Below are 27,189 nucleotides of genomic sequence, written 5' to 3'. Positions count from 1 at the left end.
TCAAAGGCAAGAACAGAAAAACAATAGAAAGCCAAAAGAACACCAACAAGTGTGATATGGAGCTGTTTAACATAGGGATAGGCAGTCCAAGTACTTCTGAGTACTGTGGACACTCCTTGACCTCTGTGGGTGTTGCTGACTTAGAGAATATAGTATAATGCTCGATGTCCATAAATTTCTTTTAGATATAGTTAAATTATATCAATCTTCTCAGATTACTAAGGTAAGGAAAATAAATCCTTCTAAATATATTTGTAAAAGAAATCTCCCCAGATGAATTTCATGCATATCATTGGCCAAGAACCATCATGGTCAAGCAGTATATAGTATAGTATATAGCTTAATGAGAGAAGGAGGCTTGTACTTGCTATGTGGCTAATTAATGTCTCTGGGATTCATTTTTCTTATCTCTAAAATATGACTCGTAAAATATCATGTAGGAAACGAGTTGCCAGTCCAGGTTCGATGCATGATGCTGGATGCTTGGGGCTGGTGCACTGGGACGGCCCAGAGGGATGGTATGGGGAGGGAGGAGGGAGGAGGGTTCGGGATGGGGAACACATGTATACCTGTGGCGGATTCATTTTGATATTTGGCAAAACTAATACAATTATGTAAAGTTTAAAAATAAAATAAAATTGGAAGAATAAAAAAAAAAAAAAATATGACTCGGGAAGCAGATTTCTAAATTTTCTTCAAGTTCCCATCTGTGATTCATTGAAATCTCATTTTCCCCATGTTTCAGTTTCTGATGGGAGCTGGATTTTATGGTTCCTCATTCATCAATAGAAATGAGAGGGCCAGAAAGGAAAAAAGCTTCCCATCTCCCAGAATCTTAGGTTCTACGTAAGTGGTTTAACTGTTGGTTTTACAAGAGTATGGGAGGAGGAGAATGAGAGGTCAAACAGGAAAAACATGAAAGGAAGAGGTTTTTTGGTTACATTAAAGTACTTTCTCTAAAGAAAAAGAGACTCACCCCCTCCACTATACTTCTGCCCTATCCATGACCATAGTCATGGATTAAAGCCCATTTTTTGGGGTCCTGCTAATTTTAAAAATTTACTTTATATCAAATAGTGAAAGCCACTCTAGTATAGTCAAAAAGATTTAGAACAGTAGTCCTCAGATCTTATTCCATATCAGAATCACAAGGAGGAGGGCTTGTTAAACTGAGTATTGTGGCCCACCCCAGAGTTTTTGAATCAAAAACACTCGAGGTGGGAGCCAGCTCGGCCTTTGTTGGTCTAGGCTAGTGATGGGAATGGAAACGTGAGAGTAACCCGAGAGTGTGTTCTTTCTTCAACTGATTTTTTCATGTGGTAATGTAGTGGTACTATTCCATATTGCTATTGAAAAACATTGTACGGTGTCTTTAAAAGTCTATTAAAAATTGTGTTCTCACTAACTGAGATTTTTAAGTCCAAGTACTAGCAGACTGGTTTTTTTTTTTTTTTTTTTGTATCTAATCTTAGGTGTGTGGTTGTCAAGGGAACAAGCTAGAGAAGTGTTTAATGGGTAAATGTTATCATTGTTTTAAAATTAGTAATGGCACAAGCTCCAGCTTCAAAAGGCATTGAAAGTAGCTGTCAGGGGAATAGATCCATGGGGAGAAACTATTTAAAGAAGTCTCACTCTGAAGGATACCCCAGTGCACAACTGTAGTGGCAAGGACATGAGTTTAGGCAAAAAGTAGAATCTGAGTTTTACCACTTACAGCTAGTTATGTGACTTTGGGAAAGTCTTTGTACTCTCTGGGCCAGTTTCCTTATCTGTAATCTGGGTAGTAGATGTGAAGATTAAATGCAGCAAGTCCTGGAACAGTAAGGTGCATAATAAATATCCATTTATTTCCCTTCCGTTTGAACCAAACAGTGAAGGTGTCAGAGGAAATGTCATTGATCAGAAGTGATGGGTGTGCCAAATAAGGTGCCCATCTGGTTGGCTTGATCTGCTCTAGCAGATTATTTGTCTCCAGTAAATAGGCTCTAAGAAACAAGGCTGTTGAAGAAAGTGCCTGGAAATAATTTTGATACCTAATACACTTGGATTCCTAGAATCTTGAATAAATCCCAGGAGAATTCATGATTCTCATTTGTGTTAGCAGTGCAAAATACTTATACTGAAGTAAGAACCAGGGTTTGCTTAAGTAATAATTGATGAAATCAAGGATTTTTCACTTCCCTCACTCCTTTACTACTGCTACAACTCTGGTGATTTTTCATGGAAAATTTGCATCCTTTGGCTTCATGCTATTATCTCAGGTTGTTAACATCTTTTAAACCCCATCCTATGGTGAGGGAACGACATAGGATGAGATGGCTGGATGGCATCACTGACTCGATGGACGTGAGTCTGAGTGAACTCCGGGAGTTGGTGATGGACAGGGAGGCCTGGTGTGCTGCGATTCATGGGGTTGCAAAGAGTCGGATACGACTGAGCGACTGAACTGGACTGAACTGATGGTGATTCATCAAATCATACCCTTCCTAACACCTTCACTTTTAAAAATAACAGCTTTAGGGAGATGTCATTCACCTATCATAAAATTCATCCCTTTCAAAAAGTGTACGATTCAGTTGGGTTTAGCATATTTGCAAGGTTTGGCAAATATCACCACAGTCCATTGTAGAACATTATTATCTGTATTATCACCTCTATCCATTAGCTGTCATTCCCCATTTACTCATAATCTCTTTCTTAACCTGTAACAATCATTAGTCTACTACATATCTCTATAGTTTTGCCTATTCAGAATATTTCACGTAAATGGAATTATATACCATGTAGTCTTTTGTGACTGGTTTCTTTTACTTAGAATGGTGTTTTCAAGGTTCCCCCACACTGTAGCATGCATCAGTACTTCTTTTTTTTACAACTAAATAATATTCCATTCTATGAATATACCACTTTTATAAAAATTCACTCATCCATTTATGGACATTTGGTTTGTTTCCACTTTGGGGCTATTGTGAATAATTATGCTATGAACATTCATGTACAAGTGTCTGCATGAACATGTTTTCATTTATCTTTTGTGTATACCTAAGAGCCCGGTTGGCTGCTGTCTATGGGCTCGCACAGTCAGACACGACTGAAGCGACTTAGCAGCAGCAGCAGCAAGAGTGGAATTGCTGGGTGATATATCATTGTATGATTAATCTGTTGAACAACTGCCAGAGTGTTTTCTCAAGTGGCTGTGTTTTAAATTCCTTTTGGCATAGTATAAGGATCCCAATTTCCTCATGTTTTTCCCAACATGTGTTAGCTGTCTTTTTTATTATAGCCATACTAGAAGGTGTGAAGTGATATCTTATGGTTTTGATTTGTATTTTCCTGAGTGCTAATGATATTGAGCATCTTTTCACTTTTGCACTGGCCATTTGTATATCACCTGTGGAGAACTGTCTCTTCAGGTCAGTTCTCCATTTGTTAGTTGAGTTATTAATCTTTTCATTATTCAGTGGTAGGAGTTCTTTATATATTCTAGATACAAATCTCCTAGCAGCAGATATATGATTTCCAAGTATTTTCTCCCAGCATCTTCGGTTTTGTGGTTCCTTGTTGGTCTTCCATAACTACTCTGCCAATCTTCAGTTCTTTATCCATTCGACTGTGTAATCTTTGCTACTGCTTTACCTTAGTAGAGTTAATGGGACAGATAGACAAGGCAAATTTCTGGAAGACTTCTGATTTTTTATTATTCTCTAAACATACGTTATTCTTTCACACTTAAGTATCTTTGCACTCATCCCTTCTCCCTGGAATACCTTAAGTACTTAACATTTTTTGGTCTGGTAAACCCTTATTTATTCATAATAATCCATCTTAAATGGTAAATTGTAAAACTGGAATTCCAGTTTTGGGCTGAACTCACATTCTGCCCACTACAGTTATACAGTGGGTAATCCTGCAGAGTGAACCATCTGAAAACAGTTTCTCCCCATGGATCTGTTCTTTTGAAAGCTAATTTCAATGCTGTTTAAAGCTGGAATTTGTGTAACCTAGGCAGAGTTCGTAGCTCCTTCTTTTACTCTCTGAGCCCATCAGTATCACCTACCAGTGAGATCCGCAAGATCTAGAATCTAGTTTGTTTTCTCTGTCTGCCTATGATCTAGTATAGGGCACAGGGTAAATGCTTAATAAATGTAAATAAATTATAAGTATTGTTATGTATTATTAATATTATCATCATCATTGGAAGAAAATACATATAAAGGCCCTAGCCCAGTACCTGACACAGAGGAAGTATTCAATGCTTTTTATTGCTCTTATTGATATTGCTATGGAATAAATGAATTTGGATAACACTTATAAATCACTTTCATATATACTTGCCTCATTAATACTTGAAGCAATTCTGTCAGGTAGAAAAGGCAAGAATTATTATCCCTATTTTATAGATTGGGAAACTGAAGCTCAGGGAGGTTAGAAAGCTTGCCCAAATTCACTTACCCACTAAGAGACAAAAACTAAGACTTGGATTTTTTTCTAATCTTACTCTAAGCTCTGTTCTGTTTTTAAATATAATGTCTTTAAATATTGTTTTCACTCAATATAAGTATAAAAACATGTATTAAAGGTTTAAAGATAATTTGGCATGAATGGTACTGTAAAGATTTTGCTCTTAGTAGAATCACAGAATTTACACAGAGTATCTTCATGCCTGCCTGCCCTTCTTCCTCTCTGTCAAACTAGGGATGGGGGGTGGGACCAGAGAGAGAAAAGTCAATATCATTTTGGAAACACTCCTGTTAGGACAAGGAGGCCATAACTAAAGTATCATGTTTCATCTAGTGGAGTGTCAGTGTATACTAATTGTAGAATAGTTATCTAGGTGGAAACATATCATTTCTTGATTGTTGAATATGCTTACTCAAGCCTATTAAGCTTGAAAATGCCTCTATCCTCCAGATGTCTAGGCTGCTAATTAATATTTTTTCATAATAAGATCGGTGCCTATCAGATTGCTCTCCTCCATTTTATCTATTTATTTTCTCATCCAACTTTAGTTGCAAAGTCACTGAAAGATTTGATTGTATCAGCTCAAGTTATTATCTATGTAATAGAATGCTGAAGAAATGGGTTTTCTCAAGAACTTAAATTAACTTGCGCTGTTTTCCAGTGGGCTAACTTCATGAAATACTTCAGTTCACTTCAGTTCAGTTCAGTCACTCAGTCGTGTCCGACTCTTTGTGACCCCATGAATCGCAGCACGATAGGCCTCCCTGTCCATCACCAACTCCCAGAGTTCACCCAAACCCACATCCATCGAGTCGGTGATGCCATCCAGCCATCTCATCCTCTGTCATCCCCTTCTCCTCCTGCCCCCAATCCCTCCCAGCATCAGAGTCTTTTCCAGTGAGTCAACTCTTCGCATGAGGTGGCCAAAGTACTGGAGTTTCAGCTTTAGCATCATTCCTTCCAAAGAACACCCAGGACTGATCTTCAGAATGGACTGGTTGGATCTCCTTGCAGTCCAAGGGACTCTCAAGAGTCTTCTCCAGCACCACAGTTCAAAAGCATCAATTCTTCGGCACTCAGCTTTCTTCACAGTCCAACTCTCACATCCATACATGACTACTGGAAAAACCATAGCCCTGACTAGATGGACCCTTGTTGGCAAAGTAATGTCTCTGCTTTTGAATGTGCTATCTAGGCTGGTCATAACTTTCCTTCCAAGGAGTAAGCGTCTTTTAATTTCATGACTGCAATCACCATCTGCAGTGATTTTGGAGCCCAAGAAAATAAAGTCTGCCACTGTTTCCACTGTTTCCCCATCTACTTCCCATGAAGTGATGGGACCAGATGCCATGATCTTCGTTTTCTGAATGTTGAGCTTTAAGCCAACTTTTTCACTCTCCTCTTTCACTCTCATCAAGAGGCTTTTTGGTTCCTCTTCACTTTCTGCCATAAGGGTGGTGTCATCTGCATATCTGAGGTTATTGATATTTCTCCCTGCAATCTTGATGAAATACATACCCTAAAGTAAAAGTTTGGGTTGCTGGTTGTCATGTTAATGAACTATACCTTATTTAAAAGTTTTATGATCGTAAGATAATCTATAAAATATATTATTAACATAAGATAGTGATTTTAGAATGTTATATTTTATAAAAGAAGCACTTAAATAATTCAGATTGTTGAAGTTTTTATTAAAATGATGCTTTTATTTCTTTATTTAAGTTTCCTGAATGTCAACTAGAATATAGAAAACTGAGTATGTAGTTTTTCTTAGGGATAGTTTTTCAGGTACTCAGGTTAGGGTACAATAGGTTATCTTGATACTTCCAATTAAGTGTATATCTGTAGTACATAAGTTGGATGAGAGTCTACCACCTTTCTTTTCAGACCACTTTAGTGTATTATTACCTTGAGTTTTCAAATGAGTTTCTTTGTTGTTTGTTATTTAGCATGTTTCAAGTGATAGAGAGGACTAGCACATACCAACTGAGAGTTAAATATGCTCAAGTACATTATTTCAATTTCTGATTGTTTGCTGCTACGATATAAAAATACTGTTACTGATTATTCATCTTCTGTTTTGAGACCTTGAAAAACTGACTTAATAGTTCTAGAAGTTTTTTTGTGGATTTTGTAGGATTTTCTACATAGATAACCATTTTGCCTGTAAATATAGTTTTTTTCTTCCTTTCCAGTCTAATGCCTCTTATTTCTTTTACTTGCCTTATTGTACTGGGTAGAAACTCCAGAAAAATGTTAAATAGAAGTGGTTAGAGTGTATGTTCTTGCTTTGTCCTAATAGTAGGGAGGCATGCAGTCATTCTTTCACCATTAAGTGTTACGTTAGGTATGCTGCTGCTGCTGCTAAGTCGCTTCAGTCGTGTCCGACTCTGTGCGACCCCAGAGACGGCAGCCCACCAGGCTCTGCCATCCCTGGGATTCTCCAGGCAAAACACTGGAGTGGGTTGCCATTTCCTTCTCCAGTGCATGAAAGTGAAAAGTGAAAGTGAAGTCGCTCAGTCGTGTCCGACTCCTAGCAACCCCATGGACTGTGTATAGGTTTGAGGAAATTTCTTTCTGTTCCTAGTCTGCTGAGAGTTTTGTTTTTTTATTTCAAATCATAAATCGATATTGGATTTTGTCAAATTCTTTTTTTGTACCTACTGAGATGATCTTATCATTTTTCTTTTTTAGTCTACTAATAATATGAATTAAATTAATTGACTTTTGCATGCTAAAGCAGCCATGCCTTATAGGAATAAACCCCACTTGGTCATAATGTATTAACCTTTTTATATATTTTTAAATTTGACTTGCCAGAATTTTAGGAATTTTTTCATCTATGGTCATGAGAAATTTTGATTGTGGTTTTCTTTGATTATCTTTGGTTTTGGTAGGATAATGCTGGCCTTGTAGAATGATTTAGGACATGTTCCTTCTTAATTTTCTGGATCTGGTTTTGTAAAATTGGTGTTATTTCTTCCCTAAATGTAGAGTATTATTTACCAGTGAAAATTCAGTTTTATGGTGTGTGTATATATAACACATATACATATATATATATATAGCTATTTAGTTTATCTGAGTACTTAGAGAAATAATGAAAAATAAGGCTAAACAGTTGAGTTAGGGCCAGATTAATCTTTAAAGTCTTATATAATGATATAAAGCAGTGATAGAAAGCCATTAGCAGTTTTTAAACTCCAAGCAGTGTTATATTATGAGAACAAAGTTTAATTAATCTGTTCCTTTTCTGTCCTCTGAATGAAATGAATAATGTCTCAGAGCAACATGACTGTGGTGTTGCTTTGATCAAATATATTGCATTTACTTAAAGAGTGGAGTAAACGTATTCCTCAGCCTTCTCTTCTTTTAGTTCCTTAATCTTTGTTCATAAAACATATTTAATGTTAATTTTTATTGCTCTTCTCAGGATGCATTTCCTTTTTATTCCCCTTCCTTTTCCAAATTATACTGATCAAAGCTAGATAGACTATGCTAGTAAGTTATTTCCAATGCAGAATTTAGTGTAGAGATTTGGTTATCAGATTATTTTTTTTAATACCTGAGAGTATCAATCTAGCTATTTTCCCATAGTAGTATTATATTTAATTTGAAAGCTGTTGACATTCAAGCAACTTTTAGTATACATTATTTGTAACTTATCAGGTTTCTATAGTATAGATGTATAATATCAGCACATACCCTCCTCTGTTTTAATGTGACCATTTAAAAGTTTATCAAACTCATTTAAAAATGTCAGTCCTTTAGGGTATGTACCTCCCTCTGTTTAATAGTATTTGAAGTTTTGATATGTTAGGTAAATTTACTACAGAGAAGAAAAAATATATATACATATATATTCATTGTATTTATATATTTATATTCTGATTTTTTTAATTTCTTTTTTACTTGGACTATAGTTGCTTTACAATGTTGTGTTAGTTTCTACTGTACAACGAAGTGAATCAGTTATATGTATACAGATATCCTCCCACCTTGAGCCTCCCTCCGATCATCCCACCCCTCTGAGTCATCACAGAGACTGGAGTTGAGCTTCCCGTGCTATATAGTAGCTTCCCACTAGCTATCTATTTTACACATGGTAGTGCATATACGTCAGTGCAACTATTTCAGTTCATCCCACCCTTTCTTCTCCACCCACAGCATGTCCACAAGTCCAGGAAAATCCTTTTTTTTAAAAGAACATTTTTTTTAATGCTTATTTTTTCCCCAAAGGAATGTGAAGAAGAGATTTTAAAAAAGAAGATATGAGGATGTTTATAAAAGAGGGAAAGGGGAATAGAGAACAGGCCACAATGCCCTCATAAATAGAACCCAAGGCCCAGAAGAAATAGGAAAAGAGAGAACTAAAGGATTAAGCTAGAAAGAAGTTGAGTTTAAAGCACTAGAAATAGTTTAAAGACACTCTGAAAGACTAATTGGAAATTTTGAGCAATTTTGTATAAAACAGACCTGTATCTGTATATCATGGACTACTAGCATGTGGAAATAGGCAAAAATGTTTATAGAATTCTGGCTAGAGGAATAAGTTCAGATTTGGTGGGAGACAATGATTTTATAATAAAAGGACAGATTTTAAGTATGCAAGGTATTTTCATGAATCTGTATAACCTCAGATATGCAGATGACACCACCCTTATGGCAGAAAGTAAAGAGGAACTAAAAAGCCTCTTGATAAAAGTGAAAGTAGAGAGTGAAAAAGTTGGCTTAAAGCTCAACATTCAGAAAACGAAGATCATGGCATCTGGTCCCATCACTTCATGGGAAATAGATGGGGAAACAGTGTCAGATTTTATTTTTTGGGGCTCCAAAATCACTGCAGATGGTAACTGCAGCCATGAAATTAAAAGACACTTACTCCTTGGAAGGAAAGTTATGTCGAAACTAGATAGCGTATTGAAAAGCAGAGACATTACTTTGCCAACAAAGGTCCGTCTAGTCAAGGCTATGGTTTTTCCTGTGGTCATGTGTTGATGTGAGATTTGGACTGTGAAGAAAGCTGAGCGCTGAAGAATTGATGCTTTTGAACTGTGATGTTGGAGAAGACTCTTGAGAGTCCCCTGGACTGCAAGGAGATTCAACCAGTCCATTCTGAAGGAGATCAGCCATGGGATTTCTTTGGAAGGAATGATGCTAAAGCTGAAACTCCAGTACTTTGGCCACCTCATGCGAAGAGTTGACTCATTGGAAAAGACTCTGATGCTGGGAGGGATTGGGGGCAGGAGAAGGGGACGACAGAGGATGAGATGGCTGGATGGCATCACTGACTCCATGGACGTGAGTCTGAGTGAACTCCGGGAGTTGGTGATGGACAGGGAGGCCTGGTGTGCTGTGGTTCATGGGGTTGCAAAGAGTCGGACATGACTGAGCGACTGAACTGAATTGATATGAGTGAAAGTAAAAGTAGATATATAGAAGTCAGATGAGAATTGTGAAAGAAAATGATCTCAGCTTCTTTTAAGTGTACATTCTTCACAAGATTAGAGTATAAAAGTTGTTTAGAGAAATGACTGTCTACTTCTGTACGACAAAGTATGTTGTAGAGGAACTTTAGCCTTTTTCCTTTAGACGAAGCTGGGATAATACAGATAACAACATGCAAACAAGATATTTAGATCTGTATGAAAACAATCCGAATTGATAGATCTTATTTGGATGAGGATAGCAATAATCAGGAATAAAGTTAGCAAATATGGAATTGGATAGGGGGACTATTTGTGCATCTGAAAATAAAGGTTATGAGATATATTACACTAGGAAACTACATGCAGTGAAAACAAATGCAAAAACCTCTCAAAAGCAATTTGCCAAAGGTAGATAACTTAAACTTAGAATAGAAAATACTCAGAATGTGATAAAAGTGGTCTAGGAGCCTCAGCTTCCTTTCTTTGGTGCTGCCAGATTATACTAAGAATAGTTAGAGGATCATTTTTAAGAGTGCAAAAGGAAGCAAAATGATCACATTTGTGAAGAGGGTAAACAGCTCCTGGGGTCTTAGCTGAACTGTCCAGATTTTGAGGATTGACTGCAAATCTCAGCAAGCAGTTTTGATGGAATATGGACCAAATGAGAAATGATGCAGGTAATGGTAAAGGAAACATTAGCCATGCCTTTTTTCAAAGGGGAAAAAAAAGAACAATAAATAGCAGGAAAGGGACTTTCCTGGTGTTCCAGTGGCAAAGACTCTGAGCTCCCAATGCAGGGGACCTGGGTTCAGTCCTAGATTGGGGAACTAAGATCCTACATGGCACAACGAAGAGTCCCCATGCCTCAACAGACTGAAGATCCTGTATGCTGCAACGAAGACTTGGCACAGTCAAATAAATAAATTTGTTTTTTACAGTAGTAGGAAAAAAACCTACTGACGTAACTCAATTCCCAGTATAAAATATTTGTAGAAATATTTTAAAGGCAGGAGGGCCAGCAAATGAGCCAAGAAGGATTTTGGATTTTGAGGTGGGGAAGAAAATAACTGATTAGATACAATCATTGCTTTTGACTGAATAAGCCATGATTACCTTTCAAAGATATTATCTACATACATCTTAGAGAAGAAAATTCAAAAGTTATTTCCTGAATAAAAATAAAGGTGACATACTGTACGTAGTCTCATCTAATGGACATCTTGACATCTCTTTTTTTTGACATTACCCAAGGTATGGTAAATCTTCCAAGATAAAACCATATGCTTTAACTTGCCAGTAGTTATTAAAACTTTCAAAGTATATATTCTTCAAACCAGCAATTCCATTTCTAAAAATATCTCCCACAGATCTACTTATAAGTAAGTATAGGTACAAGGCAGTTTATTGCAATATTGCTTGTAATAGCAAAAGTTGAGAGATATTTGAGTCTCTCAAGTGAGGAATGGATGAGTAATTGTGGTTGGCCCCACACCCCACACCCCAAGAAACACCTGGGGTAACAGGCAAATTTGGCCTTGGAATACAGAATGAAGCAGGGCAATGGCTAATAGAGTTTTGCCAAGAGAACGCACTAGTCATAGCAAACACCCTCTTCCAACAACACAAGAGAAGACTCTACACATGGACATCACCAGATGGTCAACACCGAAATCAGATTGATTATATCTTTGCAGCCAAAGATGGAGAAGCTCTATACAGTCAGCAAAAAGAAGACCGGGAGGTGACTGTGGCTCAGATCATGAACTCTTTATTGCCAAATTCAGACTTAAATTGAAGAAAGTAGGGGAAAGCACTAGACCATTCAGGTATGACCTAAATCAAATCCCTTATGATTATACAGTGGAAGTGAGAAACAGATTTAAGGGACTAGATCTGATAGACACTCTGTCTATGCCTGATGAACTATGGACAGAGGTTCGTGACATTGTACAGGAGACAGGGATCAAGACCATCCCCATAGAAAAGAAATGCAAAAAAGCAAAACGGCTATCTGAGGAGGCCTTACAAATAGCTGTGAAAAGAAGAGAAGCAAAAAGCAAAGGAGAAAAGGAAAGATAGAAGCATCTGAATGCAGAGTTCCAAAGAATAGCACGGAGAGATAAAAAAGCCTTCCTCAGCAATCAATGCAAAGAAATAGACGAAAACAACAGAATGGGAAAGACTAGAGATCTCTTCAAGAAAATTGGATACCAAGGGAACATTTCATGCAAAGATGGGCTCGATGAAGGACAGAAATGGTATGGACCTAACAGAAGCAGAAGATATTAAGAAGAGGTGGCAAGAATACACAGGAGAACTGTACAAAAAAGAGCTTCACGACCCAGATAATCATGATGGTGTGAGCACTCACTTAGAGCCAGACATCCTGGAATGTGGGTCTTAGAAAGCATCACTACGAACAAAGCTAGTGGAAGTGATGGAATTCCAGTTGAGCTATTTCAAATCCTGAAAGATGATGCTGTGAAAGTGTTGCACTCGATATGCCAGAAAATTTGGAAAACTCAGCAGTGGCCACGGGACTGGAAAAGGTCAGTTTTCATTCCAATCCCAAAGAAAGGTAATGCCAAAGAATGCTTAAACTATGGCACAATTGCACTCATCTCACACGCTAGTAAAGTAATGCTCAAAATTCTCCAAGCCAGGCTTCAGCAATACGTGAACCGTGAATTTTCAGATGTTCCAGTTGGTTTTAGAAAAGGCAGAGGAACCAGAGATCAAATTGCCAACATCTGTTAGATCATGGAAAAAGCAAGAGAGTTCCAAAAAAACATCTGTTTCTGCTTTATTGACTATGCCAAAGCCTTTGACTGTGTGGATCACAATAAACTGTGGAAAATTCTGAAGAGGTGGGAATACCAGACCACCTGACCTGCCTCTTGAGAAACCTATATGCAGGTCAGGGAGCAACAGTTAGAACTGGACATGGAACAACAGACTGGTTCCAAATAGGAAAAGGAGCACGTCAAGGCTGTATATTGTCACCCTGCTTATTTAACTTATATGCAGAGTACACCATGAGAAATGCTGGGCTAGAAGAAGCACAAGCTGGAATCAAGATTGCCAGGAGAAATATCAATAACCTCAGATATGCAGATGACACCACCCTTATGGCAGAAAGTGAAGAAGAACTAAAAAGCCTCTTGATGAAAGTGAAAGAGGAGAGTGAAAAAGTTGGCTTAAAGCTCAACATTCAGAAAACTGAGATCATGGCATCTGGTCCCATCACTTCATGGCAAATCGACTGGGAAACAGTGGAAACAGTGGCAGGCTTTATTTTCATGGGCTCCAACATCACTGCAGATAGTGATTGCAGCCATGAAATTAAACGACATTTACTCCTTGGAAGGAAAGTTATGACCAATCTAGATGGCATGTTGAAAAGCAGAGACATTACTTTGCCAACAAAGGTCCGTCTAGTCAAGGCTATGGTTTTTCAAGTGGTCATGTATGGATATGAGAGTTGGACTGTGAAGAAAGCTGAGCACCAAAGAATTGATGCTTTTGAACTGTGGTGTTGGAGAAGACTCTTGAGAGTCCCTTGGACTGCAAGGAGATCCAACCAGTCCATTCTAAAGGAGATCAGTCCTGGGTGTTCATTGGAAGGACTGATGCTAAAGCTGAAACTCCAATACTTTGGCCACCTCATCCAAAGAGTTGACTCATTGGAAAAGACTCTGATGCTGGGAGGGATTGAGGGCACGAGGAGAAGGGGACAACAGAGGATGAGATGGCTGGATGGCATCACTGACTCGATAGACATGAGTTTGAGTGAACTCCAGGAGTTGGTGATGGACAGGGAGGCCTGGCGTGCTGCAGTTCATGGGGTAGTAAAGATTCGGACATGACTGAGTGACTGAACTGAACTGAACCACACTCTTGAAATTCTGTGCATCCACTAAAAAGAATAGATTTGTGTGTATTGAGACACAGAGGTGTCTGTGTTATGTGCTCAGGTGAACTTTTAAAATGCATAACAGTACATATAGTATCCTACTCTTAAAAATCCTGTATGTATACAAGCAAAAGGTAGATTATGTATATGAATAGAAAGAGACCTGGAAGTACATATACTAAACTGTTAGCAGTAGTTAGTCTTAGTAAGTAGAAGAGGTGGACTTTTGGTTTTCAGTTTATGTCCTTCTGTATTTTTATCACAAGGATATATTTAAATTTTTGAAATCTGAAATTTATCTGAAGGAGAAAAAAGCCAAGCCCTTGGAAGCCAAACTTTTCAGCCTAAACCCTGATTCAGTTCCTCTTCTCTCATCTTAACCTTTATAGTTTACCACAAGTGAGAACTATAGGTCCAATTCATTTTATTATTGAGAGTAGGTTCACAAATAAAGTTCTTTGTTTCTAGTTAGCTTGTTACAAAATTCAGGTTCTACATGTTGATTTTTTTTTTTTAATACCAAGTTATGGCATCTGGGTAAAGTCTGGCTTGTTTGTTCAAGCATTTGCTGAACATTTGTGAAGTCCCCATGGTGTGCCAAGCACTGGGGAATTCAGACATCCTAGTCTTCTACCTGATGGTTCCCTCCTCTTCTGTTTCAGCCCCAGTGGTTGCATTTAGGACTTTCCAGTGCTCATATGCTCATTTATGTTTAAAAGGTGATCCACTTAAACTTAATTGCAATTAAGTTGCAATAGTTCACACACTATATGTGAATTTTCACCACTTTTTACCTTCTGCATGTAGATATTTCCCTAAAATGGACATCTCTTTTTAACCTCTACTTTTCTAAATAACAGGGATGGGAGATGATTTAGCAATGGAAAATATTGAGGGGGCATTGGGGGAGAATGTTTGCATTTACAATGGAAAGGGGATATTTGTGAAAGAGTTGATATTTGTGAGCAAAAACATATGTCAATCACTGTTGGAGAGCAAAAAATATGATACATAATCCTGTTCCAAAGTGTATGTATAATGTATAAATATTTTTAGAATTAAAATATTTATATCTCTCTCCAGAGAGAAAGTGGCTGGATCATATTATCTCTTTGAAGTTCTAGTTCTGTAGATTCAAGCATTTTCTTTAGAAAGCCATTTAAAAATTGTGATGAGAAGATGTTTAGACTAAGATTTATCTTATACATATGTGCAGGATCGATATTTCTGAAACTGCATTCTTCAGTATGTTGTGCCTTCTGCTTCTTAAATCTGTGAATCACAACTTTAAATAAAAGTTTTATGTGGGGTCATTAAAATATGAAGGGGATAGAATAATTCTGCTGGTAGTTTTTGTTATATTATTTGAAAGTAATTTGTATGAGTATCTTCATGATTTTTTATAAGAGTACATTTCCATTTTTGAAACTACAGACTCCATCTTGAAAAATCTTCATTTTGAGCTTCATTGTTAAATTGTATATTATCATCTTTTTATGCATTTCACCAGCCTATTATAATCTTACAGTGTTTCATTCTTCCCAGAGTAGACCAAGGGAACAGCTGCCTGCTTATCATTGGTTGGGCTCTTCAAGGAGTGGGTGGTGGAGCTAATCAACAGGCATTCTTATCAGCAGAGCCCTGTCTCTCCTCTGAACTGTGGGTGTCAGCCTATTAATTCTCCACTAAACTTTAAGCATTTGGGGACAATTATGTCTCACGTTGGAGCTCCCTGGGCACTTTTTTCCAGAGATAATTAAATTTAAAACTTGAAAGATAATTGATCAAGCAGGAGCAAGTATATCAAATACTAGTATCAAATACTGAATATAAGGATGTCTAACACAGTTCCTTGTTTTGTAAGAGGTGGAATAATCTGGTTGGCAGAAAGTAACTCCTATTTTGCAGTTAGCACAGATGTTCTGGACCTTTCTTTTTTCAAACAACAAAAATAAGCAAGTGAAAACCAAGAATAAAAGAACTATATATTATAAAATATATTATTATGGAAAGGAATGGTAGTGTAACACCCTAATTCTGCACATGGGAAAATGAAAGTGTACATGGTAGTTTTTTTCAGAATAATAAAAGCCAATGGTTGTATAAATAAGTGAACATATATGCTCTTTTCCTTATTTGTTCTTTATTGTCACATATCAAGTAAGCTGTTCAGTTTTTTGTCTTCTGAGTCATTATTCTACTGGCTTTATGTTCCACAGACATTAATATGTCAAGAGAATTTTAGCACACAGAAATTTGTGTTCCCATTTTACCTTGATGAGTGGCTTATCTCATGTTCTTCTTGTAGGGATTTGACCAGCTCCGACTTGAAGGATTGCTCTGTGACGTGACCCTGATGCCAGGGGACACAGATGATGCCTTCCCTGTGCACAGAGTCATGATGGCCTCTGCTAGTGATTACTTCAAGGCTATGTTCACAGGTAGCTTGCCTTCTAAACTCTACTTTCATATTAAAACAATAAGAAAAATAAGTGTTTAAATCTTTTCATTGCTAGAGGAAGATTCAGTGCTTTTGTTCCGTGTCTTTACAAGAAGAGTTTAAAAAGAATAGATACCCAGTATGTGTGTGGGTGGGTGGTGCTTTTCTGACTTGGAAAATGGATATACCTTTTTTATACCTCTGTCTACCTTTATTTCATAGCTTTGCTTTTCCAGACACATATCTGAATGGGCCATCAGAGACTAATACAATGTCACTAGTACAATCTCTAATCCATCAAAAGATCTGAAGTGCCAGGAGAACATTTTGGAGGCACTTGCATCATATACCACCTCCATTAGTATAGAGATATTCCTTTTTAAGTACTCTCTTTTAACTGTAAAATATGCAGAAGCTTGACTCAGATACTAATGCTTACACAGAATAAAATTTTCCCTGATTTTATTGCATCTAATTAGCAACAGAAGTGAGTTTGACCTTAATTAAATTATCCACCTTCATTTAATTGAGTGTCTTTATTTAAGGTGGGATGAAAGAACAAGATTTAATGTGCATTAAGCTTCATGGCGTGAGCAAAGTCGGTTTAAGGAAAATTATTGACTTCATTTACACTGCAAAGCTTTCTCTTAATATGGACAACCTTCAAGACACACTGGAAGCTGCCAGTTTTCTACAGATTCTGCCGGTTTTGGACTTCTGCAAAGTTTTTCTCATATCTGGGGTAAGACATTTTCAAATCAAATCTTTTCCTGTGATGAATAGTATTGTGGCCTGAAACTAACTGGCCTTTAGAGAGAGATGTCATGTACTGTATGGTTTGGAAGCAGGTTCAGGAGAAAACAGTGCAAGTGCATTTTTACAAAATAGAACCATTTAAAAAAGCCTTCTGTGTCATCCAGTGACATTAGACAGTAATAAGGGTTTGATAGCAATAAAATCCTTAGCATGTTTGATAATGTTATATATTGTAATCCAGTTTTATTCTGCTTAATGATTTTATACAAGCAGGTTTTTTAAATGGAGTTCTATGGGAAAGTCATCTGAGGTTCTAGAAGTCTTTTAAGATATACTCAAGTCATTTTTTTTTTCTTCCTTTAAATATGGGACCTAGATCTTGAGAAGAACTAACACCTATGTGTAAATCTTTTTGATTCCATGGCAACACATCACCTACTAAGTCGTTTACAGCATATTTTAATAGATAATAGAGGACACATACAACCACCAGTCACTGAACTTCCTTATAGTCACCCACTTGCTTTGGATAGTGCCTCATTTTGGTTGAGACCCTTAAATTAATAGTACTTAATACTTACATTTATAAACTCTTAACCTTTATTTACACTGATCTTAGCAACATGTGGCTGTCCTGAGGCAAACTAGGTACAGTGTCATGATTTCCTTGAAACTAATCAGTAGCTACAGACACTGTTGACCTAGTACCCATTGTCTGTTATTCAAGTTCAGTACCTATCACTTGAGATGCTGGTTGTGATCAGTTCCTTAGTCTGAATGAAAAGAACCAAACTGGGTAAAGCTGATTTCTTAAGTTATAAAAATATGCATTTCTCAAAATAACAATATTAGAAAATAAGTTTGTTCTGGATAAGTCTATTTAAAGCACATTTATTGCAAGATGACATCATAGCAAATTTCCTGTAATTAGAATGTTGGTTCCTTAACTTCCTTGAAGCATTTATTATAACTGTATGTTTTTACCCTTTGGAAAATGTCTTTATTTTTATAAACACTTAATATTGTCTTAAAGATTATAATCTTCATTTCGAGTATCTCTGCAGAGATACTAAAGCCCATTTCTAAAGGAGAAGAGACATGTCCCTGACAAAGCTTACTTTTAGTGTAGCTTACTCCCATTTTAAAAATTCTTGCCTATGAGCTTTTTCTTAGTACCATACTATTTTCTTATCTTTCATCTTGTTTGCTTAGGATATGTCTATGTGATTTTACATGGAAATCTTCCTTCTCAGAATCCATGGTAATTTTTGAGAAAAGTTGGTGGGTTATTAGTTTACGGATTATATAAAATCTAACTTTTCCTTTATCCTTCTTTCATGCTTTCCATATCTTAGTTAAATATTTAGGCTTTACTCTATTATCCCTTTCTCAGCAATCAAGTAAATCAGGAAAAACAGTAGCCCTGGGTGCCTTTCCTATTTATAAGAACTGAAAGTGTCAAGATAATATAAATATTTTTCAAAGGTAAATATGTTTTCCGTTTTCCCACAGGCTCAGTTATTATAGATAATTTAAAAATATAACAATTTTGCAACCATGTACTTAACCCAACTGTATTGAGGAAATAGATTTGTGTTCTTATTGATATAGTGTGATTATAGTTCGTATAACCAAAACACTTCCTGGGTTTGAATTTCTGGAAAGAAAAGTTAGCTTTGAACACAATTCTTTTCTATCTGTTCTTAACCACTTGTGTGGATGAAGAGGAGCAGTGGTATATAGAAGATGAATCAGCATATCATCCACAAAACCTTTATATGTTAATTTTGAATGATAATGTTAAATACGATAATAATTGGCATATACATACTACTACACATAAATAAATAATAAGAACCTACTGTCTAGCACAGGGAACTCTACTCGACACTTTGTAATAACCGATATGGGAATAGAACCTAAAACAGTGGATATATGTACATGTATAACTGATTCACTTTGCTGTACAACAGAAAGTAACACAACATTGTAAATCAACTATACTCCAATAAAATTAAAAAAATAAAATGAACAACTCTGTATTGCTAAAAATACCGCCAAACCCCCAATACAGTGATAAAGCCACATTTGCCTTTGGTCGGTTAGACATCCATTCTCTGTAAGGGAGCATCACGCTCAGTAGAACAAGAACCCTGCGCTCTGACCTTTGCCTTCTTTGCAGCAATACTTTTCTTTTAGGGTTGTAACTAGTATTAGGGGCTATAAGACCTATAGACCCTAATTTTGTTCTTGCTATGCTATTTTCTTGGTAGTTATAGAAAAAGAGGACTATGAAAAGAAAACAAAAGGATGACAGTGAAGGATATAATGCAGAGTTGGTAAAATTTTCTGTAAAACTAAAAATATTATCATTTATCATGGACATAATAAAAAATTACCTTTGTTTTGTTACATACCTACAAAAATTACATGAGCTTTTGTCCTTATGACATTGCATAACTACAGCATGCTAAATTCCATGTGGCAGTCCCCTGATTTAAAAACAAGTTGTAGTCAAATTTTTTATCATTTGTTTGCTGTTTGGAAATTGTACCATCTAGCATTTTCCCCACAGTATTACTATTATGGAGGATTACAGGCTAGCCTGTAAAACCCAATTTAATGTCAGGTTACTGAAATAGAACAATTTGCAATTGAACTGGAAAAAATTGAAATTTAAGTTTACAGTTATACAGAGTAAACAGCAGGATGAAGGTGAGCAAGAAATCATTTTCTTTTTACATAAAAGCATATCTAATCAGAGAATGAAACTTCTCTGTGCTTTAGACTCAGTGTACTTTCTTTAAACTCATTTTTTTAAGTGTTTATTTTTTTTCTTGATACAGGTCTATCATTGGTTCCACCTGTACATTTATTGTCACTGATCGGGTTGGGGAGCTCACAGTGCAATGTACAGAAATTATTGAGGTGACTGGGGTCATGAAGAGTGCGAGACAGTAGAAAACAAGAGAGGCACATTTGTTGGAGAACAAAGGACTTCTCTAAGGGAACAATGAAGGGAATCAGAGGAAGTTATTGGAAAAGATAGCTTCTTTTGCTATTATGTGACCATAGCAGCAGCAAGGATGTGTTTTTGAGGAATGTTCTTTTTGGGAAAGAATGTTCTTTTTGATGTAAGGATTTCCTGTATAGTACATGCATTTGACATTCTTTCTTTCATAAAGACTGGATTTACCCATTAAGCTTGATTAACATGTCTTTCCAGGTAATGTTTTTGCTTTGGGGGAAGCTCAATGCAAATTAGAGAAAAAAATTCATGGGTAATTTTAAAATGAATCAAAACTGTTTCCCTCCCCATTAAACCAGTCTTGTTTTTCTTCTTGTCAAGGCTGATACTCAGCAAGTAGTACCCAGATACCAGTTGTTTATGGTTGAGTATGTGTTCTGATTAGTTGGTACTCGAATATTCTAAATATCATCCCTGCATATAACTTTAATCAGCCCATTCTTGCCTATCCAGGATTCTGTAAGGAAAGAAGAGTCTCAGCCTGGGCCTAAACCAACTCATGCCCCCAAAGACCATTATGATAACTATTGCATCCACCAGGGCAAGTGCATTCAAAGTGCAAAGGAATAAGAAAATAGGATTCGCCAAGCTGGACACACCCTCAAAATTCACCTCAAATGGTGTCAATCATCTGAAGAGAAATAAGACCCGGAGAGAAAGGTTTTAGTTTTCTTATCATCCCTTTGTTCTTCTTACCCAAAGGCCCCTTTCTTGTATCCTGTGATATTCTCATCTGTGGAAGGAAGCTTGGGAGAAGATACCTGTTATGTCCTGTATCCCTCAAAGTAGCTTGTTTGACTGCTTCCCAGTCGTTTTCTGTGAACGTGCTTTCTCTCTTTGCATTGGTTGTACTTGAGGTCAGGGTGTTATTTTAATAAACTAGATAGCACCAAGGAGAATTTGGTACACTGAATGTCTGAAGAGCACCACCCCACTGCCCAGATTTACCAGTGAATTTCTTAGTGTTTGCTCTTCCCTTGAGAGGACGAAAAGCAGATAGTCATTTGCTTTTTTTTTTCTAAATGGAAATTTATTTGTATAAGACACTGAACTTCAACAACGTAACATCACAGATTACTGATGAAACCTGTCATTAAAATATCAAATTATGTTAATCACAGCATTAGGTACATCAGGTGTGATTTGGACAACTTAATATTGCAGCAATGAGTACCAGTATGCTAATGAAAATTGAAAATCATGATGCTTAGAACTGCCTTTAGGATGACCATGAAGGTTCTACTGTAATCAGTAGAATAATTTATAAATTATATCAAGGAAACTTAAATGTGTACTTGATTGTTTTTTAAAATAACGCTGTTGGTTCTCATAAGAAGTTGGGAAATTTTGTCCTTTTTTGCTTCTCTATCCTTTAAAACTCTAATATAATTACCTGGCTTAACTTCTTTAATGACTCTTCTTTGGAATTTTGGCCAGGGTATATATTCAGATGAAATTAGAGTTCTTTCTGCTTATGATGTATTTTTTAATAAGCTTTAAATTCATATTTTACATTTTTTAAAATGTATTATGTACCTGAATTGCAGTATATATTATGTTACTGTACATATTCATTATTTTGTAATGTCTAAGGTTAAATGTTTGGGACTATGCTAGCTGAAACACTTTTAAAAATCATGACTGAGAATGGATTACAATGAGCTATAATTGAATAATCTTGTATTTTTCCAAAACTTGTTTACTGTTATTCCATCATTTTTGATCTGCTTATATTAACTGTTATTCTACACTGTGCTGCTACCGTCCCTATGGTCTACAATTAATTTTTTTTAATTTTATTTTATTTTTTAACTTTACAATATTGTATTGGTTTTGCCATACATCAACATGAATCTGCCACAGGTATACACGTGTTCCCCAAATTTTTTAGCTTTGATTGCATGTACTTCATAAAAATTAATTTCCTGTTACATATTTTCTTATCTGAATCTCATTTTAAAATTAATAAGACTCTAGTAATCTGCTGTGTTAATTCAGCAGATATTCTGTTTTTAGTTGTATCTATCATCACATCTTTAATTTTTAAATTGCTGATAATCATGGCATTTAACCTTTGTTATATACCCACAGTGTGGTAGCTGTGGTACATGAGCTATAGAAAATACTTAGTCCTTGTATCAAGAAGATGACTATTCAGAAGGTTATGAAATACCATTCTCTGGTGGTCATTTTTTAAAGGAAAGAGTAGGCAGCTAGCTATATTAGCTAGGCAATCTGTCAAGGTTTTCCCATTCCTGAGAATCTGTATATCTGATATATAGAAGGGATTTTCAAAATGCCCTTAAATACAAGGTAGTTTTTTTTTTATCCTCTTGTTTTAAAAACTGTTTCCTTATTGAATGATACTAAAGAAGGAAAAGAGGAAGGAACTGAATATCTTGATCCCAGTTCTGAATTATACAGATTGGTTTCTAATCTTTAATCTCGGTTTATATTCCAGTTCCAGTTCAGTCGCTCAGTCGTGTCTGACTCTTTGTGACCCCATGAATCACAGCACGCCAGGCCTCCCTGTCCGTCACCAACTCCTGGAGTTCACTCAAACTCATGTCCACCGAGTCAGTGATGCCATCCAGCCATCTCATCCTCTGTCGTCCCCTTCTCCTCCTGCCCCCAATCCCTCCCAGCATCAAGGTCTTTTCCAATGAGTCAGCTCTTCACATGAGGTGGCCAAAGTATTGGAGTTTCAGCTTTAGCATCAGTCCTTCCATTATATATGCTATAAATTTAGAATTAATTTTGGTGACTAACAGACAATGCTATTATTTTGCCCATTTAAAATATAGTCTTTGTTGTTTTAATTTTTTTATTTGTAATCAATCATATCAGTGATGATAAGAATCTGCGTACTCAGGAAATATATTTGTGCTTTCATCAATGTTTGCTTATCCATATTAGCAAACATCTTCAAAAATGAAAATTACTTTTGCTTTTGGGGAAGGACTATGTCTTACCCCATAAAGTAGGTCTATTACCCCAAACAGGAATTCCTTCCACCTGGGGTGATTTGGGCAATGAGGTATTAATTGTAATTTTATTTACACAACTTTAAAATTGTGTCAGACACCAACCTGCCACCCCTAAAAGTGGATTAAAGTGTACTTTTTATTAACCAAGTTATCGAATAGTATTAAACTGTGTGTTTGAAAAGGCCCATAAGTTGTTCATTTATTTTTCCTAGTCCTCCTGTGTTACAATTTATTTTCGGTATTTTAAAATACATAGGTATTAAGTATAATAACAATTTTAAATTGTTGATTTTTGTGCAGCAAATCAGTGCCTAAAAGAGTTCAAATTCTTCTTGAGTAATAATCTATGAAAATAGCAACATGTGTGTGTATGTGTTGGCCTTCAAACTTTCAGTGGTATTATGTCATAACTCGGCTGTGACTTTATGCAGAGGAGTCATGATTTTCATCTCATTTCAGCTTTTCAATAACAAGATGATAGAAGGATTAGCCAATTTTTTCTTATCCATCTGCCAGTCGGTTAACAATACAGGGGCATCAGTGAGCTTTATGTGACATTTGTGAACACACACCCTGACAAAATTAAGCAAAAAAATCCAGTGAGTCCTTTGCCTGTGACTTGTCTCTGTGTTTGTACATACACACACACACACACACATACAATTACAAAGAGATTTGTATGGCAGGCTTGTTTTTGTGATTTATGCTTTACATATTTGCTGATTTGATTTTCCTAATTTTCACTTTTGACTAATTAGCCCTTAGAACATTGAAAAGACTTCCTGCCAAAGATGGGCCTCTCCATAGCTTCTCTGCTTTTCATGACTTCTGGTTTTGCTTTATTTTACTCTGTGCTGGGGAGATTTGAGGGGCTAATGGGGACTCCAGGCAGAGCTGGAGTATGCTGAGAGTAAGAGAGTAGCTAAGGAAAACTGTGGTGCCAGCCATCAGCATACTTACTGGAAACTAAACTACATGAATAATTTGATGCAAAAACACCCATTCCATTCCTCAAGAAAGTGATTTCCTTGATTCTATTTCTACATAAATAATATGGAAAATAAATTCACCCTAGGAATAATGGCCCTATTAAATTATCTTCACTATAAGCAATAACTTTTGAAGGAATCAAAATGAATGATAGTGATGAATGATGATGCCTGTTGACATGAAAGAAATATAGGGATCAGGTACTAGAGCTTTTCTGTTTGTGGATCTGCTAGCTGAGTTGCTTTTAAGAATCATGACTGAAAAGTGAATTGAGATGATTCATTATAGAATTGCTTTCTATTTTTGCAGAACTTCCATCTGGCCAGAACTTTCTTAGTATTTGCAGGGTAGTGGTGAGGACACATTTTTGAGGAAAGAAAATAATTATGTTGGCATAGTCAAGTTATACCATTGTTTCTTAGAGTAACTTTCCATCTACTGACTCTGAACAAGCATTTTCTTTTAGTCTCCTTTCTATTGGATTAGGTAAGGGTGGTTTGTGAATTCTCTTTAAATAGTTAATATACGGAGAAAAGAATCTTAATTTTCATCTATATGGACAGTAAAAAGCACATTTACTCTTATTCTAGAGCAGGTATTTATATATCCAGGTATGAGTGCCATGAAAGTAGTTGGGTTTTAATTATTATTCTTTTTTGGATTGGCTTAATAGGTCACTTTAGACAATTGTGTTGAAGTTGGGCGGATTGCCAATACCTACAATCTGACAGAAGTGGATAAATATGTTAACAGTTTCGTCTTGAAGAATTTTCCTGCGTTGCTGAGCACTGGGGAGTTCTTGAAACTCCCTTTTGAACGTCTTGCCTTCGTGCTTTCCAGTAATAGCCTTAAGCATTGCACTGAACTTGAGCTCTTTAAGGCTACCTGTCGCTGGCTACGCCTGGAAGAGCCTCGGATGGACTTTGCTGCAAAGTTAATGAAGAACATACGATTTCCACTGATGACACCGCAGGAGCTCATTAATTACGTGCAAACCGTGGATTTCATGAGAACTGACAATACGTGTGTGAATCTCCTTTTGGAAGCCAGCAATTATCAAATGATGCCATATATGCAGCCAGTGATGCAGTCAGACAGGACTGCCATTCGGTCTGACACCACTCATTTGGTTACACTAGGAGGAGTGCTGAGGCAGCAGCTGGTTGTCAGCAAGGAATTGCGCATGTATGATGAAAAGGCCCATGAGTGGAAGTCCTTAGCCCCCATGGATGCCCCAAGGTACCAGCATGGCATTGCCGTCATTGGAAATTTCCTCTACGTCGTTGGAGGACAGAGCAATTATGACACAAAAGGAAAAACGGCAGTTGATACAGTCTTCAGATTTGATCCACGATACAATAAGTGGATGCAAGTTGCATCTCTAAATGAAAAGCGCACCTTCTTCCACCTCAGTGCCCTCAAAGGATACCTGTATGCAGTTGGTGGACGAAATGCAGCTGGTGAACTGCGTAAGTGTGTGTATGTCTATTAAGCACAAAGACTAATTTCTTTACCCCCAGATTCTAGTCAGATCATAAAATAAGCAGTTTTATAACATCAAAGACCAACAAATGTTGCCAGAATTTTATTTTAAACTGTTTTTCTTAGAAAATGTCAGAGACTATCTGAGCCTATATTGTTGGCCACACTACAAATATATCAATATGTGGCAGAATATTTTACTGGTGCAATATCCATGGTTTTCATCGTAAAGGTTTAACTGAAAAGCATATTCTGCTAATTTAAATTCTAATGGAATCTTGGACAGAACTTTGACATGTTTCCTCATTTTACATTTTTAAAAGCCCACAGAATATTTCAGTGAACAGGTTAAAACCCTTCCTTACAGAGCACTGACTTCTATAGTTGGTCCTTTTATGTAATCTGTTACCTATCCTAGGCCACACAGTAAGATGATTTTCTTTATCTACTAAATGTTTAAAGTTCAATATTATCCAGATTTTATTTACCATGAGTATTATATATAACTATTAGTCTCAAAACTCATTCTCATGTAAACTGAGCTGGTAAACTTGATTATTTGACGGTCCCTTCTTGGTCTTCCTAATCTAAAATCAGTCACTGATCTTAGATCAATAACAGAGACCAATACTTTGGCTATGTAAATTAACACTAATTTTGTTATTTTAGATAAAATTGGAATAAGGTAGCTGTCCAAAAAGAAGTCAGGAAGATCTCATTTTATATCAGGTTTTACATATCTGTCATTACCATCGTTTGGTCTTTTCTTCACCCATCTTCCTTTATTCTCTATTCTAAATAGAGTCCTTGGAGTTGACCAGTATTCTAGGCTCCATAAACCTGGGGAAGTTTGAGATATTGGCATTGGCTCTGGATAAATTCAGAGTAATTATCATAATCTTTTTCTTCAGTATTCTAAAAAGTAGAAGGTGATCTCAGTTCAGTTCAGTCACTCAGTTGTGTCCGACTCTTTGTGACCCCATGAAGCACAGCACTCCAGGCCTCCCTGTCCATCACCAACTCCCAGAGTTTACCCAAACTCATGTCCATTGAGTTGGTGATGCCATCCAAACATCTCATCCTCTGTGGTCTAGTGGATTTGAAAATAAGCTATTTGTTGGAGATAAAAAGATCTGCTCTCAGCTCTTATCCTTTTCAGCTTATCAAGCTCTTTCTTGTTAGTGACATGGTCTTAATGTTACTGATGTTTTCTACCCATTTTTTTTTTTTCCCTTGTTGTCACAATGATATTTCTTCTAAGGCCAGACTTCCCAGATTGTTGGACTAGCTTTCAGAATCATGAAGCAGACAGGTTTTCCAGTGTATTTTAATAATCAGACTTCTAAAAGCACTTGACACATGAATACCCTTCATGTAGAGCTGTCCTTTCCTCAGTTAACCCACACACATTATTTACATGTTATTATACTCTTTTAAATTTATGGTATCTTAAAATAAGCAGAAGAGGCAAGTGGTGACTTGGCACTTTCTTAGAAAAACCACTTATATAAAATAATCTTTACAAGTTTACAATTTATAGGTCATCAAACCCCTCAATCAGTGGCCATTTTGAAACTTCTTTTCTCTAAGGAAATTGCTCCAGTTTTCAGTCACTGCTTGCTTGGTGATTTTTAACACCCCTGTTAATATGCAGCTATTAAGTCTTCAATATATTTTTCCTAATATTAATTAGAGGCCTTACT

The 27,189-nt window shown here is 36.5% G+C and overlaps 1 protein-coding gene across 6 annotated transcripts in view; it reads left to right on the top strand.

The window, feature by feature from the left end:
• The window catches only part of KLHL13 (kelch like family member 13), a 197,573-nt gene that overhangs the window by 158,282 nt on the left and 12,102 nt on the right, over positions 1-27,189 (top strand). For all 6 annotated transcript variants that reach the window (XM_005227425.5, XM_010821318.4, XM_024988078.2 and 3 more), the window contains 3 exon segments: positions 16,112-16,244; positions 16,789-16,985; positions 24,678-25,473. In XM_005227425.5, the coding sequence (XP_005227482.1) occupies positions 16,112-16,244; positions 16,789-16,985; positions 24,678-25,473 (1,126 nt within the window).

Source organism: Bos taurus, chromosome X (genome assembly GCF_002263795.3).
Source record: "Bos taurus isolate L1 Dominette 01449 registration number 42190680 breed Hereford chromosome X, ARS-UCD2.0, whole genome shotgun sequence".
NCBI classification, from domain to species: Eukaryota; Metazoa; Chordata; class Mammalia; order Artiodactyla; family Bovidae; genus Bos; species Bos taurus.
This window is presented reverse-complemented; position numbering and strand designations above follow the sequence as displayed.